General features: G+C 32.0%; 2 protein-coding genes, 1 long non-coding RNA gene, 2 other non-coding genes and 1 pseudogene across 6 annotated transcripts in view; 3 read left to right on the top strand and 3 right to left on the bottom strand.

Annotated features, from left to right (window-relative positions):
• The window catches only part of LOC116026188 (60S ribosomal protein L5), a 3,300-nt gene extending 3,105 nt beyond the window's left edge, over nucleotides 1–195 (bottom strand). Inside the window, exon 1 of the mRNA XM_031267658.1 lies at nucleotides 139–195. Coding sequence (XP_031123518.1) covers nucleotides 139–141 — 3 coding nt within the window. The 5' untranslated portion in view covers nucleotides 142–195. The remainder of the gene's footprint in view (nucleotides 1–138) is intronic.
• A 1,557-nt stretch (nucleotides 196–1,752) lies between these two features.
• On the bottom strand, nucleotides 1,753–1,826 carry TRNAV-AAC. Its single transcript has one exon. It is a non-coding gene; the product is annotated as a tRNA-Val (tRNA).
• A 4,006-nt stretch (nucleotides 1,827–5,832) lies between these two features.
• Nucleotides 5,833–5,906, bottom strand: TRNAV-AAC. Its single transcript has one exon. It is a non-coding gene; the product is annotated as a tRNA-Val (tRNA).
• Nucleotides 5,907–7,196: 1,290 nt separating this feature from the next.
• Nucleotides 7,197–8,403, top strand: LOC116025049 (annotated as a pseudogene).
• Nucleotides 8,404–9,879: 1,476 nt separating this feature from the next.
• LOC116025612 (cysteine synthase, chloroplastic/chromoplastic-like) lies at nucleotides 9,880–15,680 on the top strand. Of its 2 annotated transcripts, none has more exons than XM_031266912.1 (10): nucleotides 9,880–10,223; nucleotides 11,247–11,356; nucleotides 12,407–12,464; nucleotides 13,424–13,687; nucleotides 14,062–14,199; nucleotides 14,339–14,390; nucleotides 14,499–14,548; nucleotides 14,752–14,811; nucleotides 15,067–15,147; nucleotides 15,365–15,680. In XM_031266912.1, exons 1-10 carry the CDS (start codon nucleotides 9,990–9,992, stop codon nucleotides 15,455–15,457), a joined length of 1,140 nt encoding a protein of 379 aa, XP_031122772.1. In that variant the 5' UTR covers nucleotides 9,880–9,989; the 3' UTR covers nucleotides 15,458–15,680. The 2 variants fall into 2 exon arrangements, with proteins under 2 accessions (XP_031122772.1, XP_031122771.1); XM_031266911.1 differs by having other exon boundaries at nucleotides 9,882–10,223; nucleotides 14,469–14,548.
• Nucleotides 15,681–24,560: 8,880 nt separating this feature from the next.
• Nucleotides 24,561–27,105, top strand: LOC116026049. The gene is made up of 3 exons (XR_004099772.1): nucleotides 24,561–24,847; nucleotides 24,932–25,000; nucleotides 26,668–27,105. It is a non-coding gene; the product is annotated as an uncharacterized LOC116026049 (long non-coding RNA).
• Nucleotides 27,106–27,443: the final 338 nt, after the last annotated feature.

Below are 27,443 nucleotides of genomic sequence, written 5' to 3'. Positions count from 1 at the left end.
TAAAAAAAAAAAAAAAAAAAAAAAAAAAAAAAAAAAAAAAAAAAAACTCCTGTAAATCATACTCTGCGCTAATTTTACTCAGACATTTCAAAATATACATGCAAATGTAAAGCCGCATTCACAGGGATAGGGTCTCACCATTGGAGCTGCGAAAGAGAGACCGCTACAGTATTAGCTCTCTGACCTGCGTCTGAAGGAAAGGTGAACATGGTGGATGCTGTATATATCAAAACCCTACCCCAAGTTGAAAGTTGGGCCTCCAAAATAAAATACAGAGCGGCCCAATAACACCTATTAGGCAATTTATAGAAAATTGTCAAATAAACCCTTCAATGTTGCAGGCTCCTAAACTTTTAAAAATATAATTACACCCTTTTAAAATGTTAAATTAAGGTAATGAAGCCCAAAAATCAGTAAATGATATGTTATTGCATGTCATTTAAATTCAGACGTGAAAATTCGATGATCGGCGACAACTGGCGGAAGGTGGGGAAGGTGACCAACCGCCGAATTTTCACCTTGAACCGAAATGACCAGCACCGAATTCGATTTTTTGGTTTCATTGTCTCAATTTAACATGTTAAATGGTGTAATTGTACTTTTTAAAAATTTATAGACCTAATTGACTTTTTAGGTCAAGTTTAGGGGTTTATTGACCCTTTTTCCCTACTATGAATCAGGGTTCAAATGCCAAAGTAAAATACAGATAAATAATATATTGAAATTTTATTCTTTTAGTAGTATACCCTAAAAATGTATATTCAATACATAAAGAAAATAAAAATAAATATTCAATTTACTAAAAATGAACATTCAATATACTAATAGTGAATCTCGTGTCGATGGTTCATATAGTAAGCTGGATTATGGTTCATGGTATAACGATTGCGCCTTTTATTATAGGTGTTTGGATAATAAAAATTTATGATTTACATAAGAGGTGGTCAAGAAAATTACATATTGAATTTGGGTCCATGTTATAATATAGACACATGTCTACTAAAATTAAAATTAAAATAATACTATAAATTTATCCCAAATTCAACCATATTAAACATGCAAAAGAATCTAAATATATATTCATTAATCTATGTCATTTTTTGGATTAGGGATGAGGAAGACACAACAAGATTAATGTCTGGTCACAGTGTTACGTTTTTGTCTCTGTCTCTGTCGAGCAGATGCCTAATCTCATCCATAGCATCATTACACAATTACACATTTACACTGACCCAGGCACATCTTCTTCCAACAGCAACTATGGCTAAAAACCATCTGTCACCTTGTTTGCTTTGGGGTACATGACTTTGACTTCCCAGTCTCTGTTCAATAGGAAACCTTTAGATTACTGTATTGATGGTCTGCAGCTATTTAAGGTCCCTTATCTTTTACTGCTCAACATGAAGTCTCATATACCATTTAGAGAGTTGAGTAGAAGTGGGAAAAAAATTACTAATACAAGCAAGCAGTTTAGATTCAGGCGATTACAAACATCAACTATAGCGGGAGATTAGTTCTATATATTTAGTGTCATTTAAATTCTGATATGCATCCCTATAAAATTGTGTTTTGAATTTAGTTTAGAAGATGAAATAAATTAAACATTACTTCTTTTTATTTATTTTGATAAAAATAAAACTTGTATACGATTAAAGTTTCAGATTGTTAAGAAATGCGGACTACGTATACAGTTACGGAAATCTCTCTCTGTCGATGGTCTGTATGCATGCTAAAAATGCCGTGGAAAAAAATTGGCTTCGCCCGGACTCGAACCGGAGACCTTCAGTGTGTTAGACTGACGTGATAACCAACTACACCACGAAACCTATTGTGCAACGAATCTTTTAAAAGTAATATTAATCTGTATTTCTAAAAATCACATTAGACATTTAGTCCAGAAGTATAGATTTTATACCAAGTAAATTTTATATTATAAATTCCACAACTACTATGGCATTGTTTTTTCTTTTTTTCGAAAACATACTATGGCATTGTTAATTTGTTATTCCATCACATTTAATTTCACAACCTGATTGTGTTGTCACATTTTGTCGTTTATTACAATTTTTATTAACGCTCCATTCGGAAACAAACCAAATATTTTTATGAAAAATGATTTTCAAAAAATGATTCATTTTATGGTATTTAACTGAAAGTCATAAAATAATTCTTCTTTTGTTTGGCTAAAAGTCAGAAGATTCTAAACTACTAGAAGATGATGCCAAGTAAACATTGCAGTCGTACTTGGTGTTGACGTAATCACGTATGCACACATTATAACTGTTAGAATTTGACATTCCTTCCTTTGGAGAAAGACATCGGGAGACTTGAAACAAATAAATAGAAAAACAAAATTAAACTAAGTACGCAGTTAAGACAAAAAGTATGCAGTTAGCAAGCTTTGGTACGTGGTTAGGACAAAATATGTGAAATGACCTTTCACCTAACGCTTCTTTATAGGAAGAAATTGGCAAGAAATAAAAACATTTGAATGCAATACTAGTTGAGTGTTGCTACTTGTTAGATCCAAATTATCAATGTCAATTTCAAGGACCTCCCTACCAACTATCGAGAAACTCAAGAATATAGTCAACCACTTTAGATCAATAGTTTGAAATGAAGTCCATGACTCAAATATCCTCTCAAAACCAAAGTTTGGCAACCCAACATCCCACTCAAGATTTATCTTCCCATCCAGATATGCCTTTTATGTAATGAAAATTATGACGCACATCTTCAAGTATTTAGACACATCAAGATAGGTGTGTCTATAATATTAAGACATCAAGATGTTGGTGACTAGGTGCTACCAGTCATACTAAATACAAAAGAAACATGTTCTTTCATCCCTTGTTCTTGAAAAGACTAAGAATACTAAACTCGCCACCATGTTGTGGAGTTAGTGGGCAAAAAATTGAATACGTGGTGGAAGAGCTCGATAGTGTACACATTGCACTTACACCATAGAGATGATGTAGTTAGAAGAAGTTGGCTCAGCATGTGCCCACTCCTTTACACTATAAAATCGAGCCTCCACCACTATAGAGAACTTTTGGACTTAAGATGTTACTATATTTCCCAACATGAGCAAAGCCCCCCAATTTCATTTCCTTGTAACCAATCTATATACTATAGCCTTCCACTTGTAAAATCACTACTATGACTTGTATACTTTCATAGTTATTGTCCCTAGACAATTTATGCTATCACTCGGTATTACCTTAAAATGAATGGTAAAAACTATGAGTTTGTACCATATACAAAATCAATATTGTCTCGACACTTTTTTACTTTGAGTTTGTATAAGAGACATAGTATTGTACTCTTTTCCAACGTAACTATATCATTTGTAAATTTTAAACCAAATAAAGTCTATAATATGTTTTAATAATTGAGTTAATTCTATTTTTGGTCATAGATTTATAGGTGACAATCTACTTTTAGTCATTTTTTATTAGAACATTCACTTTTGGTCTTAGTATTATTGTGGCAGGACCAATTTTGGTCCTCCAGCAACAAAACCGTTGAAGTATGGTTAAATACAAAGACATTTCAATCTCTTTTATACAAAGTATGTTGAACCGCTATATTTTTTATGTTTATTTTTTTGAAAACATTCATAATTGACGACCGGAATGTCATTGTATTTAACGATATTTAAACTGATTTGTTGATAAAGGACCAAAATTGGTGATGCCACAATAATACTAGGACTAAAAGTGAATATTTTAATAAAAAATGACTAAAAGTGGATTGTCACCTATAAATCTAGGAGCAAAAATAGAATTAACTCTTTAATAATTAGTATTGGTTTACTTTGTAATAGATCACAAACGTGTTGACCAACAAATTGCCATACACTTTAATTAAAGCAAATAAAGTCTATAATATGTTTTAATAAGAGTTTATTACCAAAATGATCCTTTGACTATTGTGAAATTATCAATTTGGTCCTCGACAATTTTTCGTGACCGATTAAGTTCCTCGACTTTGAAAAATTTAACCAATTTGGTCCTCCGTTTATTTTGCCGTTAAACATCCGTTAAATCGGGACCAAAATGGTAATTTTGCTATAGTCAAGGGACCAAATTGGTAATTTTGCTATAGTCAAGGGACCATTTCAGTGAAAAATTAATTACCAATTTAGTCCCTTAACTATAGCAAAAATACCAATTTGGTCCCCTGACTATAGCAAAATTACCAATTTGGTCTCGATTTAACGGATGTTTAACGGCAAAATAAACGAAGGACCAAATTGGTTAAATTTTTCAAAGTCGAGGGACTTAATTGGGGACGAAAAATTGTCGAGGACCAAATTGGTAATTGCGCAATAGTCAAGGGACCATTTTGATAATAAACTCTTTTAATAATTAGTATTGAATTGTATAATAGATCACAAACGTTCGAAATTTAAGATAAAATATACTTATAAATTAATGAATTGTTTATTATTTTCGCCAAAAATAAAGAGAACTGTTTCCTTTTTGCAGATGTAGGCAAAAGTTATTACTCATCAGCTGGCTTCACCCGGACTTGAACCAGGTGTGTTAAACTGACGTGATAACCAACTACACCACGAAACCATTCATGTACGCTTTCTTCAAAGGATCTATTTGTTATAATAAGTGATATCCGTATAAAGACATGGTCATATCTCAAAATTAGATTTAATTAAAACTTTAAAATGACAATGAAAGGAAAAAGTTGTATTTTGATTTAATCTATCTCCTATTTACTATTACCTTTTATCATAAGTTGAAAATACATATTTTGGTTTTATTGAAAATAATCAGTTATATTTTATATTGATTAACTTTTATAGAACAAAATTATATTATTAATTATTAAATTATTTTAATTTTAGCATTGGGTATTAGTTTAGTTATGCAATGTGTGTGCTATAACTAGTAATAATTAAAAATTAATAATTATTATTATAAAAATATATAAATAAATAAATTGTAACATGTAACTTATTATAATAAAAATAAATATATAAACAGATAAATATAATTATTTTAAGCTATTAAAGAAAAAATTAACCTTTTTTTTGTGATGTGGTCAAAATTTTTATTGTTTGGCTTAGCCCAACCAACTCATATTGAATTAGGTAAATTATTCTGTGGACCCGGGTCCACTTTGCAAGGTGAACTTAGGTCCAAAATATACAATTTACATATTGAATGTTCACATACAATTCAAATTGTCAACAATTTACATACTAAGGGGGGTGTATTCAATCAAGACTTTTAAAGACTTTCAAATACTTTTAAAGTGATGAATTTAATTGACTTTTGTAGAATTTTTGTATACTTTACTAGAATCTTTTAAACATTCATAAACTTTGTAAGAGTTTATAAATATCTGTATGACAAACATTTATAAATTTTTAAAAACTTTTTAATATTAAAAAGTCTACAAAAATCATTAAAAATCTAAATTGAATACACCCCTACAAACATTTTATAACTTATATTAATATATTATTAAAAAAATTTATAAAAATTTTAAATTGTAAATGTTTGTTGCAACCAGCAGCAACTTGCTGGTTGCAACAGGCTGCGAACAGCAGCAAGAGTTGTGAGCAACAATTTATTAAATGTTCACAATTTGAAGACATTTAGTATGTAAATTATGAATATTCAGAAGGTAAACCGGAGTCTGTGGTATAACTATTGATTTAAAATATGTTCAAAATTTAAGATAAAATATATTCCTATACATTAATCATTAATGAATTGTTTATTGTTTGCGCCAAAAATAAAATTTTGTATACAGGAGAACTCTTTCCGTTTCGCAGATGTAGGCAAAAGTTGTGTTTAAAACGGAAATTGGCTTCGCCCGGGTTCGAACCGGAGACCTTCAGTGTGTTAGACTGACGTGATAACCAACTACACCACGAAACCAATGTTGTTCGCATTCTTCAAATATTATATTTAATCGTTATAATAAGTGTTATAAATTATAAAGATAAGAGAGTAGATTTGGCCTGTGATATTGCTTCATTCTCCTCGCAATTCATTTTCTCAAACTTTGCAGACTTGCAACATTTCACATTTTCATTTTCACCTTTCTTCTTTCCTTTTTTATTTTGTTATACTTTTAATGCTTTACCTACAATATTCTTTCACTTTCAAAAGGGGATCTCATTTCCGCATCATCAAATTTGTAAATTCTCTACATTTTCTACAATATTTTTTCACTTTCAAAAGAAGTCTAGCTTGCCTTTTATATTATAAATATAATAATATATAAAATAATAAATAAAAAAAATTCATTTGCATACCACATAAGCTAACAAAATAAAAACCCAAAAAAAAAAAAAGAAAAAAGAATTCACATTACCTTCCACATCATTTTGAAAGGGGTTCACTTGCTAAGATAATGATAGCCTAACAATTAAAATAATTTAATTTATATTTTATAGTTTAATTTATTAATATTGTTGTAAGTTTATTTAATAGTGTTTGTTATCTTAGCTTTTATGTAATTTTTTCCTCTTTTTTTTCTCATTTATTTCATGCATTTCAAAACTCCCTACGTTTCTTCATTCGAACAATTAAAATAACGTAACGTTGTGATTAATTTTATAACATTATAATCTAAAAAATGGAATTTGAAAATATACATTTTTCTATATACATTTGCAAAACAAGTAGTTGTATACATTTTTCTAAATTGAAAAACAAAGAATAAGAAATCTGAAGATTTGAAGTCAGTGTACATTAAACTTGGAATCATATGGTAATTTAAAATTTACCTTCTTCATGTATCTTGATGCGAGTTCATATATGAGGTTTAGAATGTATGGTGAAACATTAAATGTGTACAAGAAAAGAGAGAGAGCTAAAAAATATACTGACCTACAAAAAAAAAAAAAAATAGTAGCTTGTTCAAGTGATCTCAAGATAATTTATCACAAAAGAGAGATCTTACTAGCGAAAGTGTGTGAGTAATCTCTAAAAATTGAGAGAGCACTTTGTGTGTAGTAAACAAAAGATTAGTCTCTGTTGATCAATTGAATCACCATAATTTAGTTTTTAGGGGGGGCGATTTCACCTTCTGTCCAGGAAAAAAAATAGTACGGAGTAAAAAGAAAAGAAGAGCGAGTTACGTTAGATCTGAGATTTGCTTGAGGGTTGGGACAACTAATATAGTAGCCGTTAAACAAATCACTCAAGTAGCCGTTAATTGTATCCTCAACGTTCAAATATTGATTCCGCGTACGCTTGAAATACCCATCGTCCTCATTCCATTTTATCACTCATGCAAAGTTCTCAAAACCTATTCCAATTCCATTCCCTCTGATCTTCTCTATTCAATCAAAGATCTAGAAATTAAACCCATCCAGCCAGTTCCTAAAGATCTTAAGTTTCCCATTCTTCCTCTGATCAAAGAGCTTTAATCCCAAATGGGTCTCTCAATCGACGATTCAAGATCAAAATCTCATCACCGCACCCACCAAATATTCCTCCTAGCCAACTACCTGCTGATAGGCGGGGCCACCAGCTGCGCTTTCCTCGCCCTCGCCCTCCGCCTCGTCCCCTCCCTCTGCGGCGCCTTCTTCATCCTCCTCCACGCCCTCACCGTCGCCGGCGCAATCTCCGGCTGTGCCGCCGCCTCCGCCGGCTCCAACCGCTGGTACGGGGCCCACATGGTGGCCACGGTGCTCACCGCCATCTTCCAGGGGGCCGTGTCGGTGCTCATCTTCACGCGCACCTCCGATTTCTTGCTGGAGCTCAAGTCCTACGTTAGGGAGGACGACGGAGCTCTGATCTTGAAATTGGCCGGAGGGTTGTGTGTTATGATCTTTTGCTTGGAGTGGGTGGTTTTGCTCTTGGCTTTTGTGTTTGAGGTACCATGCCTTTGTGGATGGAAATGATAGTGGGGCTAGAAATGCAACTATTAGAAGTAGTGCCAAAGTTCAAGATAATGAGGACTTGAAGGATTGGCCATGGCCTTTCCAAGTCTAACTCTGGGTTCGGGAGAATGATTATAGCAGTTTATCTTCTCAGTCGTTTCAATCGATAAAAAATTTAATTGAATAGATCAGGATTGATGGGTACGTGACGAACTGCTATGAGGTACGAGACGAACTGTTATTTTAATTACACTATTACTTGATATTTCAAATGTACCTGAAATATCATATCTTTCTATTTTGATTATGGCACCCTAAGAAGTACAAATTCTATATATATTTGTGTTTTATTTGATGGTTTTAAATATCTTGTTGGTATGTGGTTAGTTTGTATATGGAGTAATATCATATTATTCCATTCATTTTGATTTGGCCCTTTGGAGGTGCAGGGGGTCATTTGACCTTTTCCTTTGTGTGTATAAGAATTATTATTCCCTAACTCATAATGTAGGGATTGTCAATGAAATCGTTATATTTTCAAAGATTTGGGCAATCTTCTTTATATTATATACTTTTCTAATTTATTGATCTAGCTATCTAAACATTTTAAAATGGAATATTACAGAAGCAATTGCAAAATCATATTTAGAAGAACAAAATTAAAGAGAATTTGGGAACACAAAATTCCATCAAATGTCCCATTTTTCTAATAAAAATTTGTTATTCAAATCTTTATAAATGAGTTTAAAGAATGTAGTTACTAATTGAAAAATAAATTTGTAAAAGTATAAAATAAATAACATTAAGCTTTTAACTGAATTCATAAATTAATCTCTTGAGAGTACATCGTTCGTGTGTAATTGTCATACGGTTCTCGTTCGCTCGTCTAAGAAGAATTATTACTTATGGAAATCAAACTTGGGTTATCCTGACAATTATTTTCACGAAAAAATTTATTTGCCACTTGAGCTACCCCTTTGAGTTTTTGAGAGTAACATTCACCTACATAAAAGAATCGTAATTACAATTAAGAAAACAAAATCTTATTAACTAAATAAAAAATAAAACCTAAGTAAAAATTGTATATCCATCCGTAATGAATAATAATTTTAGTTGTACTTATAAATATCGTTTTAGTAAAGTCCTAAACCAATTAAACCGGTCAAAATCGAAAAAATAACAAAAGAAAAATGTGAAAAGACAAAAATACCCTTACTAAAAAATGAAAAGTCATGAGAATGACTAAAAGTGTCAAAACAATAATAGTCAGAGATGTTAAATGACAAAAACGATAGTCTGGAACTAAATTTAAAATTGTCACCAAAGACAAGAAACTTCTAGTGGAATTAAATCTTTAGTATTACTATGCAATTACAAAATTTTACGATTTGATTTTTTTTAAATTTTTTTTACCAATACTCTATTTTTAATATATAGAATTGACATAATATAAGCCTGGGAGGGCATTTGTTAGTCGAAAAAATTTTAAACTTTATTGAGAATTTAAAAATGTGTAAAAATTATTTTCTTGTTTGGTGAAACTTTTAACTTCAAAAGTTAAGGTAAACTAGAAATTACATTTATTAAAATGAAGGAAAATAAATTTGTCCCAGGCTATGATTGAGTACATCTGTAGATGAGAATGATCTATTTAAAATTTATTTTCAGCGACCTTGTGGTATTTAATAGAAGGTCATGGAATTGAGCTCTAGTGAGGACTATATTAACTCTTTGTCTTTCAATTTGTTATATGTATTATGGTGCCACTCTGTATGTATATATTAATTAATTTTCTCAATAAAAATATTTCTAACAAATATATTTTGTATAATTATTTTTTTCTAAAAATTTAATTGACGAAAAAATAACATACATCGTACGACATTTAAATTTCCTTTTGTAGCTTTGTAGTTTGTCCACAAAAAGAAAAAAACAAAATGAGAAAAATGAAAAGAAAAAATCAGTGGCTTATTTGTATCGAGCTTTCCATCGAGCTTTCCATATCCATCACTAGACAGATACCCTTTCCATAAAAATCCAAAACTGAAACGCGAAGATAAAATCAGTGAAGCTTTTGCTAGTCTCGCCGCTCTGTATCTGGAAAGAGAGAGATAGAGAGAGAGAATCAATGGCTTCTCTCATCAACAAACCCTTTTCTCTCTGCAACTCTTTCAACGCCACCACCAAGCCCGACCTCTGCCCCGAACCTAATTTCTTCAGACGCTGTCGTCTGGGTGCTCACTATTTCAGTGTGAAAAAGGCTTCTTTCCCCACGATTTCCTGCAAAGCCGTGTCTGTGAAGCAGCCCTCATCGTCGACTACCCATATCGATGGACTCAACATCGCCGAGGATGTTACTCAGGTCTGTGACTCACCGACTCTTTTAGTTTCGAAATTGTTATTTTGTTATCCGGGTTGTGTTTGTGTTAGCTTAAATATGATAAACCAATAATTTTCAGTCTGAAATTAATTAGAAATGTCTATCTTGATAACTTGATTTTTTTTTTACTGGGCCAATATCTGCGTCGATTTTAATCTGTTCCCATTTAGCTAAAGTTTGAACCTTTATAAGCCTTAGTTTGATTCGTCTGGGAGATTTTGATGTATTAATTTGATTGTTTTCCGTTGAAGAAAGTATGATTATCAGCCAATTTTGGCTTATCTTACCCCTATTAGCTTAGATGTTTGACTTGGTTAAGTCAATATGAGTGTGTGATTAATTAGCTTTTTATACCAGCTTATTGCTCCAAAATGCTAAAATTCAAAAATCTCCTTAAATTAGCTTTTTCTATCAGATTTTTGAGAGTCATTTTACCTGTAATCAACTATACTAGCCAACAACTAATTTACGAAACACTTTTCTATCAATTATAAACTAGTCAAATTCACTAACCCAATCAGCTAATAGCTATTTACCAAACACCCCCATAGTATCTTCGAAAGAATGAAATGTTACAGTTAAATGGTATGCCCCGGATGTTGTATATTCACAACGCCTTATTTTTGGTTCTAATTAGCTAATATCTAGAAGGAAAATGCTTCTTTCCGGTATGATATTTACCTTGTAGAATCCCTTATATTACTCAAATAAAAGGTCCACTAGATAAAAGAACGTTGAATACTCATTTTCATTGGTGAAAATAATGATTTAGCTATGAAAAGAATGATTTAGCTGCAGTAAAGAAATGTAGTGAAAAAGTGGCGGGTTGCCTAGCATTACACTATCTAAAAATAAGTTCATTGAAACTTTATTTTCTAGTTTATTTCCTTTCTTTCATGCCATTTTCTCTCATATGAGACTCTAGTATATCTGTTTTCTGAGTTTAATTTTTTCTACATTTATTCTTGAGTATGATGTGATTTATTTTCTGTAACCCTTGTGCAGCTTATAGGGAACACACCAATGGTGTTCTTGAATACTATTGTAAAAGGTTGTGTTGCAAATATTGCTGCCAAACTTGAGATTATGGAGCCATGTTGCAGTGTCAAGGACAGGTGAGAGTTTCTCGTTTGCTTTGTTTTAATAATGTGTGAGAATTTAAAGTTACCTGTAACTGTAGAACAGCATCATATCTGAGATGCAAGCTCTGTTGCTTATTTTTTCAATCCTCTTCTCCTTTTTTTTTGAAACAATCCTCTTCTCCTGAAACTTGTCTAATGACTCTAATCCGTGTGCAAATCTGAAATATCAACATGACTTATCGTCAGTCAATTTTAGGATATGGGTTTGTACCACTCTGATGTGTGCACTAGTGTTTTACTTTTTGAGCTTTGCACAATGGATATGAAGCTGAATGTTATAGATAATCATCTTAATGTAATTTCTATCCAGTGTTGTAAAAATCGGCCTAGGTAGCCGCCTAGGCTCCGATTTGGTGCTAGGCGCCCTAGGCCAAGGGGATTTCACCCCTAGGCAGCTTTTAGTTGGCCGGCCGATTAGGCGCCCAACTCAGCCAACCCTAATCGGCTAAGACCCAAAAAATAAGAAGTCCAAAACATTGATGGACTACAAATCCATTATCCTTCGCACTGCCCTCTCCACAGCCGCAGAGCCTTAGCGTTCGAGCATTGCCGTCGTCCAGCCATCAAGTCCTCGCCGTCACAGTCGCCACAACCATTGTCCTCCTCAACTTCCTTGTCTGCTCATTGTTGTAGCCACTACGTGGAGTTGCCTCGTCGTCGCCAGCCTCGCCTGCACCTCACGGCTGCTCCTCTTATAAAATGCCTTGGTTGAATGCCTTGGATGTTGTTTCAGAGAATAGAAAACACTTCTATTTGATTTATATTTATTGTCTTCTACACTGGAAGTCTGGAACACTGCCTTTTATTATTATTTTTTATTTTATAATTACTAGGCTGCCTAGGTGCTAGGCACCCCCTGGGCGCCTGACTAGCGCCTTCTGCAACATTGTTTCTATCGTTAGTATTTGGTGGTTTTCTGGTTTTTTGGCGGTACTAACTTGGTAATAAACATTAAGAAATATTGAAAAACTATCTTGACTTGTGATTTCTTCTAGTAATGCTTATGATATCTTTTGGCTTCAGGATAGGATTCAGTATGATAGCTGATGCTGAGGAGAAGGGGCTTATCTCACCAGGGAAGGTAATGTATCTAAGCATAATGTCTCTGAAATGCCAAAACACTTGCCTGATTTTTTCCCAACAAATGGCACCCCCAGGAGATATTGATAGTCTCTGCATCTATAGTAGGCTCAGCATCTTGATATTGCCCATAGTATAGAAAGGTTTAATTTGTTGTCTAGAAGGCACACACCCTGGTTGGTAATAATGCAGTTTGTTGTGAATGCAATATGAATCTATAATTGAACCATTTGAATTGATAAAAAAAGATAGCTTTTGTCTGAAACTGTGGTTTCATATTAAAGAGTAGGTTGCTTATGAAAAAAATGAAAGCCAAAAATGGTGCACTTGGCTGCTAAAGAAGAAATTGACCATGGAAGAACAAATCAAGAACTAGTGGATTCTTCAGATCCAAAGATAGCCTAGTGAGCATTGATCTGTAGCTCCTTGCTTCAAATAGAGAAAGGGGAAATTAAACAGAAAAGAAAGAAAAAGAGGAGAAGAACAGTAGAGATGAAAGAAATTAAAGAAAGAAATGGCTGGGGCTGGGAGTGTACATAGAAAAAGAAGGGCAGGAGAAGATAAGAGCAAAAGGTTGCGGGCTTAGAATTTGCTGCATTTGGGTAACGGTTGTGGGAAATAAAAATAATATGTACAGTGAGCCGAATTGAGAAGAAAAAGAAAAGAGGTAGAGATAAATACAACTTCCATGTACATCTATTTCTTTAATATAATTAAAAATCAAGCGGTTCAGCTAATGATACATCTGTTGAACCTGGTTGAACTACAAGTTTAATATTCCATAATCGGTTTGTAGTTTGGTTTTATAATTATAAGTAAATGAAACACTACTCAGATTCCTCACAGGATTCAAGACTCTATCATCAGTTCATAACATATTTGCCACTTATTTGTTATGATAATGATTCGTATCTCTGACCTCTTTTCAATTTCCAATGTTCTTATTCTCTTCCTGTCTAGACTGTCTTGGTGGAACCTACGAGTGGTAACACTGGCATTGGACTAGCCTTTATTGCTGCTTCTAGAGGATACAAACTCATTTTAACAATGCCTGCATCGATGAGTCTTGAGAGAAGGGTTCTTCTGAAAGCTTTCGGTGCTGATCTGATTGTGACGGATCCGGCCACGGGAATGAAAGGCGCTGTTCAAAAAGCTGAAGAGATATTGAATAAAACACCCAATGCCTATATGCTTCAACAATTTGACAATCCTGCAAATCCTAAGGTTTTTCTTCTATCTCATAGTCACTGTTATTTCATACTTGACCTACTCGTTTTTTCCTCTATTTTTCATTTGCATGGTTTCCGATAAATTCCAAAATAGGTATCTCTATCAAGGCAAGATTGTTTCTTTGCCACATTAACTATTTCAATGGATTCCATTTAACTTGCTTACTTTTACAGAAGATTGACTTTTTAGAATTCTAAACACGACTATACCAAATATTTCGGAGTGGTCTAAAAAGGAACTAGATTCATCAAGATTTCCTGTACTTGACCGTCAATTTTTTAGTTAATTTTCAGATAAATTTATTACTTTCATTATTAGACACCAAAGATTGTTCCCTATTAAGATTTTATTAATTCTTTTTGGTGTAGATACACTATGAAGCAACTGGTCCGGAGATCTGGGAAGATACGAAAGGAAAGGTGGACATACTTGTTGCAGGCATTGGTACTGGTGGAACCATTTCTGGTGCAGGGCGATTTCTCAAGGACCAAAACCCTAACATTAAGGTAGTGTTATCTTCATCTATGTCCTTGATGATTGAAATTTATTCTATGTGAGAATTAAACAATCAGAAACCCCAGGAACATTGAACACATGAATGTTGCATTGCTATTTACTTGTTCTGTTTGTTGTGGGTCTTATCAGATCATTGGCGTGGAGCCAACAGAAAGCAACGTATTATCCGGTGGAAAGCCTGGTGAGATGACACTAAAATGTCTACATTCATTTTCATGTTTTGAAGCCTTCTTCTAGTTGCTGCAATTTAAAATTGCAGGCCCTCACAAAATTCAAGGGATTGGGGCAGGTTTTATTCCAGGAAATTTAGATCTAAAGGTGGTGGATGAAGTAATAGAGGTATGCTGGCTTAGTTAAGTCACTGAATATTTTATTCAAATCTTTTCTATTTTGCCGTAAGAGTGATGTTAGTATATCATGTTTCATTATCTATAGATCTGATCGATAAAGTTTTTAACTTTCCTCATAATTTTTCGTGTCAAAGAGTCTATTCTACTATGTGTGCTTCAATGTACTGACTTTTTCCCGATAAACGTTCAAAGATATCAAGTGATGATGCTGTTGAAACTGCGAAGCAATTAGCAGTTAAAGAAGGATTGCTGGTTAGTGCTTTCTATATTCTTCAGATCACCCGAGAATTTTTCATTTATTCATAGTTCTTCCTGTTAGTGGAATTTGACGGTCCTGGAATTTCCTCGAGCATAACATGAATAAGATTTATTTCCTTTCTTTATTCCTGTAATGGTTTTTTTTTGCTCAAGTCATATGCTATTGTAACAAATATAAACAAATCGTATGCTCTATTGCTTCTTGGGATATTTATACATCATCGCGTTTGGACTATTTTTCGTGATCAGGTGGGCATTTCCTCGGGAGCAGCTGCAGCTGCTGCAATGGTGGTTGCAAAGCGACCTGAGAATGCGGGAAAGCTTATTGCGGTATGTCCAGTTTTATTTATCGATATTATTTAATCATATATGCATTTCCCCAAATTGGAGGTATATAATAACCAAACATGATGAATCCTCTTGAATCGCGATTATCTAGTCCTTTAATCACCTTCTTCGGCTGCTTGCCTCTTCAGATGAATGAAATGCAAATGTTTCACTTATCGTGTTGGATTGAACTAATTCCGGATCCTAAACTATCGAGCAGGTTGTTTTCCCTAGCTTTGGGGAGCGGTATCTATCGAGTGTACTTTTCCAGTCGATTCGGGATGAATGCGAAAAAATGCAACCGGAGGCGTGAGCATATTGATTTTGAAGTGATTTTCTGAACGCAAATAAAAACAATTTTTGATGAACTTTTGTTATAGTTTGATTAGTTTCTTAACTTTGGTGGATTGTTGCATAATCAACTTGTAATTCAGAACTAAATGATCTCTGATGTAAATTTTCTTTGTGCTGCATTTGTTGGCAAAGTTGATTATACTCTTGATTAAAATGGACTTAATAGCTGATTTAGTCTCCGATTATAATGATTTTTTTGGATTTAGTTCTAAATGTCTTTTTGTGTTTAACAGGGGTCCTCCAATTTCGATGGTTTTCTTTAATTGAGTTTTTAACGGTTAGAATCAAGGATTAAATTTTAAAAAGTCACTAAAGTCGATTAAATTGTGTATTAACCATTATAGTTGAGGACTAATATGGGCAAAAGTTACTATAGTTGAAAATTAAATTTGGTATTAATAGAGAAAAAATTACTATGCTGTAGTTATAGAAGACTCAATTAGAGAATGCTTGAAGTTAACTCCTAATATGTTAGTATGTTTGTGTTTGAGACTTTAAGGTTGTTGGGCACGACAAGCTCAATTGCTACAGGAAATAAGCAATTGGAAATGGAGAAACGTTTAAGATAAAAAAAACTGTAGAAAACGAAATGGGAGGAAAATGTATAAATACAAAATATATAGAGGTGTATTTATAAATATATTTTTATATTAAATATGTATTAATATTAATTATTTATTATTAGCTTCATAAAAGTTTAACCATCATGTTTTAATTAACATCATTAATAAAATACAAACTCTAATTTAGTTTCAACATCTCCATGAAAATATAGAGACTAACTTAGTGTAGCGCCCATACAGCTTTCATACGAGATTTAGAGGTTTGTTATATCGTTCTAGAGTTTTCTTGCACTTGTACATAATATCTCATAGTTTGTAAAATAGTCTAGAGGCATGCACGTAGCAACTAGAGGTTGTAGGGATGCTTAGAACATTCCAGAACCTTGGAGAATCCTCAAGCTTGTGAGATTTTGGGAGAATTCTAGAGAGTAAATCCTAGCTGTAAGATTAAGTAGATCTCCACCATCCATTAAGGGGTTGGAATGGGTATAAATAACCCTCAAGGGGCCTCATTTGTAACTATCCAAGAGTTCAAGCAATCCAAGTTCCTTATAAATCTTTCAAGTGCTTTCTTAAATTGTCTTTAAACAGATGTTATCTTTATCCTTATTCAGCAACGTTGGGAGGTACTTTATCTTCTAGTAATTTTGATTTAATTCTCTTTGGTGAATTGGTGTTCTATCATTTATTTACTTATTTCCACTGCTTATCATTCATTTTGTAATGCATAAATTGCTAGACCACATGCTGTGCTGCCTAGCAATTTTCTGCTTAGTCTGCACTTTCTAATAGACAAAAAATTTCTACAGAAATTAACTGTGAATGTGTAGTTTTAACCAGTCCAAAAAAAGTTCAAAATAAGTAGTTTTACTTGTACCAAGTGGGGAAAGTTGTACTAGCCAGTAGCCTACTAGTTGGTGTTGGGTGCTATATCTTGGCCCTTGAGTTTTTTAATAGATAAGTAAATGATAATTATTTAATGTCAATATAGAGAAAAAAAAAATGTAAATGTGAGTTAAAGTATACCTTTCTTGGGTATACTTTTTTTTTTTTTTTTGTTTGGATGAAAATCATAGTCATGCAATGTTATGTGTATGTGTGTGTCTATATAAACAAAAATAAGATTCGAAGTATACTTGTTTTACTCAGTACAAACAGTTATTATTCAACTGATATCAAAACACAAAGTCATAACAGCTAAGAAAAAGAGTATGTACATGCACTAAAAAGAAAGAAAGAATATACCTATTTTCTATAGGTTTGAGGGAGATAGGATTACTCATCCTCCTTCCATTTCATTTCACAGTCGCCGCAAATGTATGTCGCGTTGATTTCACCTCCTCTTATCATTCAATCAAATCTTGACAATTCTTAGTGCATGGGTCTTTAAGACATTAAACCCATGTAAGTTGCTGATTTAGTTGTTTGCAAAATCATATTCTCCAATATCTCACATTTTTAATTCAAGTTCACTAAAAAAAATAGGTTGATAGATTTATGTTGTAAACATTTTTAATGTCCACAAATTCGTTTTCTCCAACATCCACTCTAATAAAGACCGCGGTTTTTGCCCTATCAACTTCAATACTTCTTTGAGACTTTATGGCCTAGGACAATATCTTCTTTTACCATGTAGTAACACTTTTCCCAAGATAGGGAGGGTTTACCATTTGACATATTTTAAACACCTTTTCTAAATTTCTCAAACGATCTTCAAATGTGTTCCCAAAAATTGTAAAGTCATCCATGAAAATTTCTCTAAAATCCCCTATGAAATCTTCAAATATTGCGATCATACACCTCATAAATGTGGCCGGTGCATTGCACAATCAAAAGACATCCAACAGCATGTAAAAGTACTTTTTTCTTGGTCTTCCAAAACCACTCGGATGTGAAAATAATGTTCATCCCCTCACGAAACAATAGAACCCATAGTCACTGACCTTCTCAACCATTTGGTCTACCAATCTACCAATTGTAGTGGAAAGTAATCTTTGCGGGTGGCTTCATTCAATCTTCGGTAGTCTATACATACCCTCCAACCCGCCACCTTCCTCGTGGGTATCAACTCCTTGTCATTTTCAATTATCCTGATCCCCTTTCTTCAGTACTACATGGGTTAGGCTAACCCATGCACTACTACATGGGTTGGGCTAACCTATGTACTATGGGAGATTGGGTAGATCATACCCACATCTAGCAATTTCTTTATCACTTCAAATGTGTTTGGATTGAGCCTCTTTTGGGGTAGGGTTACCGGTTTAGATCCTTCTTCTAAAAAAATCTTGTGTGTGCATATGATCTGACTAACCCCCTTCAAATCTATGAGTTTCATCTAATGGCCTCCTTATTCACCCTCAACATATCAACGCGCTTCTCCTTTTATTCCTTGGTGAGGTCGGTTGCTATTACCACTCCCCAAATATACATATTCAAGATGCTTAGGCAACGACTTAAGATCACCCTCATTTTTCTATTCCTTTTTCTCCTCACCCCTTCCTTCCTTTTGCTCCCTCTCATTCAGATCACCACCCCTCATTGTTTTGTCCTTCATCATTGTTAGCATCCCCTCCCCCTCATATTCATAAAAAACAATCCTATCACGACCGCCCTTTTCTTCCATGACTTCACCAAGTACATTCACATTTTCAAGACAATGATTATTATGCAACTCATCACAATAATCCAAACAAAAGATTTCATGATTTAAAGACAAATGCAAGACACACAATTCATGTTCAAAGACATTCTCACTGTGATCATTGTTACCTTTTGGGCACTCCCAATGTCTTTTCAAAGAAGGTAACTCACATAGGTAATCAACATCCTCATGCATTTACTCTATGTAAAAGCATTCATCCCCTTCCAAGGGATATTTTATCAACTTTGTCACATTGAAACTAGCGGACTCGTCTCCCACGCGGATGACGAGTTTGCCTTCCCGGACGCCTATTAGTGTTCGTGCGGTTGCCAACAATGACCTACCTTAGATTAGGAGCACTTCAACATCGGGGTTTATGTCTAATATCACAAAATCCACATATCATATTGTGCAAATTGTAAGTTTGTGCGGTACACATTTGTGTTTGCATGTTCATACTTGGGTCTTGTTCTCACTTGATTCTATGCGCAAACACACGGAAAAAAGATATTTGCCTAGGTAGAATATTACAAATGAGTTATCACTTATTAGTTGAATAATATTTGTTTAACAAATGGAATATTTAATAGTTCAAGATTAATTTTGGTTCGAAATGATTAAAGTATAATATTTTAAAGATAACATATAATTCCACAAGTACAAAAAACAAAGACATAATTTAGCAATATAAACTGAATTGACTCTTATAAGTTATATTATACGGAGTATTTATTTATTTAAATTTTAATTAAATCAGGATAATTTAGGCATTTAAAATAAAAAAAAAGTTATTCTTAACTTTTGTAGCAATAGCTTAACATCAAGTCCTCTGGTTATTCCTTTGCAAAAGATTTTTTTTTTTCAAAAATAAAAGTATTAACAAATAACAAAATAGATTTATTCTCAAGAATAATATTCAATTTGAAGTTTATTTATAAACCAAATATGATGATATTATTTATTTACTTTTAGAAAAAAATGTTTATTAATATTTCAAAAATAAATTTTAATTATTAGGATTTCAAAAATAAATTATTGTTAGAAAACAACTTTAGATAAAATGTTCAAATTAGCCACTAAACTACACGTAAAAGTGTAATTGGACCATCCAACTGAAAAAAGATGCAATTAAGTCCCTGAATTATTCAAAATTATGCAATTCGATCAAATTTGACATGTTTCTCAAGTTATGGATAATGTGGTGGTCATCCTATTAAAAATTATTATTTTAAATTATTTTAATAATTTTAAATAAAATAAATTTATTAAAAAAAAAAGAAAAGAAGAAAAGACAAGGAGGGATGAATTTTTTTTAATTTAAAATTATTAAAATAAATAAAAATAATAATTTTTAATAGAATGACAACTATATGTAGCGATAATCTGAGAAACATGTTGAATTTTATAATTTTGGATAGTTCAAGGACTTAATTGTACTTTTTTGAGTTAGATGACCCAATTGCAGTTTTGCACGTAGTTAGGTGGTTAATTTAATTTTTTTTTCCCACAAATTTGTGTCTTTAAAAGATTTTACATGTTATCAGTTAATTTTACCAAACACTTTTGTTGGAATCACTAATACTACTAATTGATCAAGTTAACTAACAGTTAACCACTAATACAATTCACTAATTACTAACGGATAACATCTAGCCAAATTTTTCTATGAACCATAAACAAAAGGTACATTTTTTAATATACGAAGTACTAAAGGTACATTATTATTATTATTATTATTATCTTTTTGAAAGAACTAAAAGTACATTATTTATGTACTGAATGTACATTATTTAAGGTAATGTATATCGTGAACCCTAATTCAATACACATAATTTGACTTTATAATTACATAATTCATGTTCATAATACATAGACACATAAACACGATATAATGAACATATAAATTGTGAATATTCAATATTTAAATTGTGAACATATAATTATGAACATTCAGTATATAAATTGTGTATTTGGATCCGAATTCACCTTGCAAGATAAACTCGATTCCACATAATAATTTGCCAAGAATTGATGGGCCGGCTTGAGTACTGTCCGAAATGATTGGGCCATCTACATAAATTGATGCTATCCTAAGGCCTTCTCCAATAGTTAAGAGTTGGGTGTAGTTTTTGAGGAGATTTTGTAAGTGTGATTAGGAAAGAGAAAATGTGGTGGAAGAAAAAAAAATAAAAAGAAAAAATAAAACAAAACAAAAAAACTCAAAAAAAAATAAAAAAAATAGAAAATATGCGCCCAGGCGGGCGCGTGCACTGCACGCGCCCGCCTGGGCGCATGATTTGCGCCTCACATGCGTGAGGCGCAAATTAAATTTAAAAGTGGGCCCCATTAATTTCCTGCAAAATCCCATGTCTTGCAGGATTAAAATTTCTTCAAATTTGACCTCTTCCCATTTGTTTTGAACTCATACACTAGTTTTTAGGCCTAAGGCTTTGTGCCAAACACTACTAATGGTGAAGGCCTAAGCATGGAGTATTCAACACTTAGCAACACTAATCCAAATACCGCTAAGAAAATAATCACCTTATTTGGCAATCAACTTAGCAGATTTGATTAGCAAATAGCTCCGTATCAAGTGGTAAAAGAGTTACACCTGTAACCGAGAGGTCGTAGGTTCGAACCTCAAACCCTTAGGTTTGAGCCGGTCAGCTATTGGTAACTTAGGCTAGTTTACCTCCTTGTGATACTTTAGGGTCACAGGGCGAAGGTGCATTCATAATATTATTATTATTATTTATTAATAATAGTAGTAGTAATGGTGAATGATGTGACTCCCATTGGTCCATAATCATAATAGGTAAATAAATATATAAATAAATATATAAATAAATAAAAAAGATAAAGTGACTCCTCATTGTACATGATATGAGATCAAAATGTTTCCACATTGAAAACTCAAAGGAAGAGGAGCGTTGAGCTCCTCTATAAGAAGAGCCCAACACCCTTCTTCCAAAAGTTAGTTGCCCATCCAATGATCCCACATCAATGCGTAACACAATTGGAGCATAAAGGCGAGGCTCCTTTTGAAAATGCAATAAATAAAGATTTTTTTTTAATAGCCTTGTTCGAGGGGTGCTTTGGAGAAAAACATTTTTCTCCAAAATGTCAATCTCAAACGTTGCAAAATACGTGTTTGAGGTTGGAGCAAATCTAATACTCTATATTATTGTTTATCAAACAAATTTGTTGATGTTTTGACTTGATCAAAACGTCAAAAATAATAAATTCATCATTTACCCATAAAGATCAGTAGGTCATCACTTGGAGAAATTTTCTTTAGCCAAAATCCAAGGAAACAATCCTCCATTCCTAATCCTACCGAATGAAATGTGAGCACAAATGCTTGAGTGAATAAGTGACATGGTTGGTATATAGGGAAACAACCATTTCTGTTTGGTTTGTTTGTCTTCAACTTTCTTTCTAATAGTGTTCCATCTTTCTTGACAATTGAATGTTTTGGTCGCATTTTGTTTTGTTTAATTTTTTCTGTATTAAAAAAAAACTATTTTTTAAAAGGTAGTTTTAAATTTAATGTTCAAATAAATATGCTTTTTGCTAATAATGGCGGAGCCATATTCTAAGTGGCAAATTATATTATGGGTCACTGTCAACATTATAAGATGGATCACTAATCAATATTCATTTTTAGTATACTTAAGTTTATTTTTAATGTATTATAAATTCATTTTTAGGTAATATTCTAAAATAAACATATATATATATATATTGGTGGTCCTTGGTATAATAATTGCTACTAATTTCAGTTGTGTTGTTAAATTAATATTTTTCTCATAACACATAGTTTGCTTACAAGTAAGTAACATTTGATTACTCAAGGAATTCAATTTAGTAAAATTTTAAACAGATGACCTAATTAAGTAAATATTACGGAGTAATAGTTAATGGGACCTCAGTTGCAATTAACTCTAAATTTAAGTAATGCTTGACTGCTCAAGATATTTAATTTAGTAAAATTGTAAACAGATGATCTAATTAAGTAACCTTGACTGGTATTAACTATTTATGAAAACTGTCAAGTTTTTTTTTTCCTCTCTCTCTCTCTCTCTCTCTCTCTCTCTATATATATATATATATATATATATACAAGGTTTTTGTAGTGACAAATAGGAAATAGAGAGAAGAGAGAATATAGAAAAAAAGGGAAAAAAATTCGACCACAAAAAATAGTAGTAATAATAATAATAATAATAATGTTTATGTCCGGGCCTAGCTGGCATGTGCATTGCCATGCACCAGCTGGGCACAATAGGTGCGCCCAACACACACATGTAAGTTGTTTTTATCAATTTATTCCCAATTAATGGAATCCTAAAAAATTTACTTTTATAGGAATAAAACTTCCAAAAAATCCACCCCAAAGCACCACTGATGTGGTTGAGCTTTTCGAGAGATTATAACTTTCTTTGACCAAAGTATTTAAAAATTTTGAAATGTTTTAGAAGTTCATCCACTTCCCTCTCTTCAAGTTTTACTCGTTTGGGATTATCATAATTATTACATAATAAAAATATTTGAATTTTTTCTTTTTTCAAAATTTTAGATATAATTATCACAAGATATAAAAATTTTAGTTTTTTTTTTTTTTTAAACTGATAAAAGTTTATTAAAAAGCAAAGAGATGACTCAGATGAGTGTCATGAATGTGAAACATTAAACCAAAAGCAAAGTAGCAAGGCTCACCAAAAAAAAAAAAAAAGAAGCAAAGTAGCAAGCAGACATATACGGCTATCTATATATATAAGGTAGTGGCCACCAAATTAAAAGGCAAGCGAAAACAGTTTATATATTCTCACTTCTACTCTCTCTTAGAATTATTTGATATATTATTATTATTATTTTGAATGTTATTGACTCTGTTACAATGTAGTATTTGTTCATAGCTAATTTTCAACCTACTGAAGCACAAAGAGTCAATAATTGCCTCCACTGAGGGAACCCGAACACTGGGTGCCACTAGACCGCAAAGTCTTTGGCTATTATATACTTACTAGTATTGTCCCGTGTGATGCACGGTTAAGTATTGAAGATTTGTTTGTAGTATTTCAATTAATCAAAATAAATTTATTTATTAGAAGCCCATTATGTTAAAGGTCTTTGATGAAAAAAGATGAATAACAATTTAATGTTTAACAAAAATTAATTGTCATTCTATATTATTATGTAAATAAAATGAAGCACTATTCTTCAAAATGCATTGCGAGGTGTATTTTTTTAGCAATAAAAATTTAGTTATTTATATTAAACATGACAGCGTACGATCAACAGATATTATAAAAGCCTATTTTATTAGATATACATGATATTTTAAAATTTTAAATTTAAATTAAATAAAATGTACGTATAAAATGAGAACAACACTTAAACTACATTATTATATGAATTGACTATAATTTAAACATACGTTATTACAAAATAATTACTTTTACATATATAAATTAAATGTAAAATAATAATTTTTATCATATTTAAAACAACAAATTTTTACAATTTATTTATTTCTTTATATTATATGAATTGACTATAATTTAAACATACATTATTACAAAATAATTATTTTTACATATATAAATTAAATGTAAAATAATAATTTTTATCATATTTAAAACAACAAATTTTTACAATTTATTTATTTCTTTATATGTTAAGGCCTAACTTATAAATTTTGATAAAGAAGTAACCAGGCCTAATATTTAAACCCAGCCCAATATAAACTCTGACCCTAAACCCGTCCAGCCCGCCCAACTAACCCAAACCCAACAACCCATCATATAAACAGTACAACCCACCCATTTGAAACCCTAAACACCCGTGTTATTCATTTGTTCAGCAATTCCGCAGCATCGCATCTCCCTTCTGTCTTCTCCACATTTGTTCTCTCCCTTCCGTCTCCTCCTTCATCTTCTCTACCTTGTCCTCTCCCTTCCGTCTCCTCTTAACATCCTTTCTGTGGCCGCCGCCGGGCAGCAGAAAACGTCACCCATTTGTAGCAGCTGGTGTTCGTACACTGACACTCTGCCAACAGTAACGGGCCACCAAACACCGTTCTTAGTCTGTAAATGTCTGCGAGCCTTCCCCACTGGAGCCAACCCCGCATATAAAGAAATAGGTAAGTCCGATTTTTTTTCAAAAATATATCTTTTAAATTTTCTTGTTTATTTGCATAATATTTCCATCTTATCATATTTTCCAGGTTTTTACGGACATGCTTCGGTCCAAAAGAACAAAATAAATAAAAAAAAATCCGGATCTAAAGACGGAGGTATGTCCGAAAATAAAAAAAAATCCGGATCTAAAGACGGAGGTATGTCCGAAAATAAAATTTATCTTTATTCAATTGACGGAGGTATGTCCGAAAATAAAATTTATCTTTATTCAATTTATCTACATTTACTTTCATCTTATACTATTTTGGTGTGATTTGTTTAATCGAAATTCTAGATTATATTTTTTTTAACAACGAATCTGTTTTATGTTGCAATTGTCATGATTATTGTGTGTATCTAGCAAGCTATGCTTTAAAATGTTTCTTATAACCAAGGGTTGTGGAAACTAAATATGTTATAACATCTTTTTTTTTTTAAATTTAGTATTTATTTTTATTATTTGTCTGATCTTTATTTTTATTTTTTTACTTTATATGGTCATATTAACAAAATGTGGGTCTCAAAAAAAATGCATGCAATGTTTGTGAGTTATCATTCTTTGATGCATATTTTGATACTGACAAGGGAAATCTGCATGATGTTTCTTGGATTATTAGTTTCATTGGCAAGTCATTAGTCCAACCGCTGAATTTGTTTGTGAGCTGCGTTATATTATTCTGAATCAAATGAGGGGTGGTACACATTTGGTGGGTATAATAAATGATTCATAATGTTTTTTTTTTTTCTTTTTTTGAGAAGAATATTTTTTTTCTTTAAAATTCGTGTTTCAATCTTAGAACAGTTTGCCACTTGCTTTGTTTATAACTATGGAAAATTCAATATTTCATACTCCTTTGATCCGCTCTCATAGTTGAACATTTCTGATATTGATGATCAGCCAAAGAACATACTTGCATTACAATCAAAGGAATGACTTTATTTCTGTTCATTAGATGATTATAAATATTACTAATTTTTTTAAAAAGTATAATTTATTACCTATTTGTGCAGACTAACAGTTCTACATGTCAAGTGTTAGGCAAATGATGAAACTAATTTCTGATGCTGTCTAAAAAAAGAATGTCTCTCAAAAAAATCATATAAATTGCCAATTGTGCAATTAGATTTACATGCTTTTACTTTATGAAATAAAAAATAGTTACAACAAAAGATGCTACTGAAACTTTTTGTGCCTAGATAATAAAAATGTGGTCAAATTGATATTATTACATATCCATTATAAAGTAAATACTATTTTGATGCATTATTTCTAAATCTTATTTCATATGTGAAAGTTTTATATATGTGATAGCTCTATATTCATAAAAATATTTTTTTATATATGCCATATTAATATATAGATCTTATTAGGTGGGAATGTAAATATTGATTATTATATATGTGATGCTTGTGTCAATGGCAATGATGACCCTGGGTATGCTGTTGAAAGCCTTAAAAGGGGGCTTCTATCAGTTTTTCTGTGCATATGTTCATACTAAGCTTGGTCTCCCTCATCCCCCTTATTGCCAAAACAAATGACAAACACATAATTTTCTAAATATCACTGGATAAGTGTTAAAAATAGCGGAACTGTATACTGTATAGTAATAAAATATGGTTGTAAAGTGGTAGAAAAGTAATGTAATTACCTCTTGTTTCTTCTTTCTCTTGTGCTTCAATGATCATACAATATTCTTGTGATTTCAGGTGTGCGTTAAGAACCCTTTCAGCCATATTTGATTTTCACATATGAAATAATCACACTTTGCTATTTGATTTTCAGGTTTCAATGGTGATGAGAACAAAAGGGTACATGTTGTAGAAACCTTGGAAAAGGGGTTTCAAGCACCAAATCAAATAAAAATACAAATAAATATTTGACAAAATAACTTCAGAAATATTAAAAATGGAGAACAAATGTTTTCAATTAACTTTTCAATATAGAATAGAGCTTTAAAATAACAAAAATGGAAATATTGATAAATTTACCTATTTTTTGTTTCTTGATCTTTCCAATATGCTTCAATGTAAAAGTTTTAAAGTAAGGTTTCTTTTCAGTGAACTTTCCAATATGCTATATGCTATATTGTAAAAGTGAAAATAGTGTTTCTTTTCAGGGCATAAGTATTTATAGGAAGTTTCCCTCCAAAATGTTGATTCAAAAATATACTCCTTCTTTCCTATTTTACCTGTCCTATTTACTATTCATGGGTTAAACCAATTCTTTCTTCATTGCTTGTTTTCTTTAGTAATATTTTTTATTTTTAAATTTAATTTTTTGTGTTTGATATTACTTTTGATGTAGTTTCTAAATATATAAATTTTATATATTAATACTAAATTTAATATTATGAAAAATTGGATTAAAAATAATTTCAGTCAAGCCTCGTTAAACGAACCAATCAAAATGGGACGAAGGGAGTATAAATATAAAATAATATTATTACTTTTTAGCTACATAACGTGTGGAAGTGGATATTATATCGGTAATTGAGATTTTTGGAAAATGAGCAAAGAAAGGCACGTATTGTCAAATCAAGTCAGCATTAAAAATTAAAA

This window comes from Ipomoea triloba, chromosome 7 (assembly GCF_003576645.1).
Source record: "Ipomoea triloba cultivar NCNSP0323 chromosome 7, ASM357664v1".
NCBI lineage: Eukaryota > Viridiplantae > Streptophyta > Magnoliopsida > Solanales > Convolvulaceae > Ipomoea > Ipomoea triloba.
Note: the sequence above shows the minus strand (reverse complement) of the source record. Positions and strands in the feature narration are given on the sequence as shown.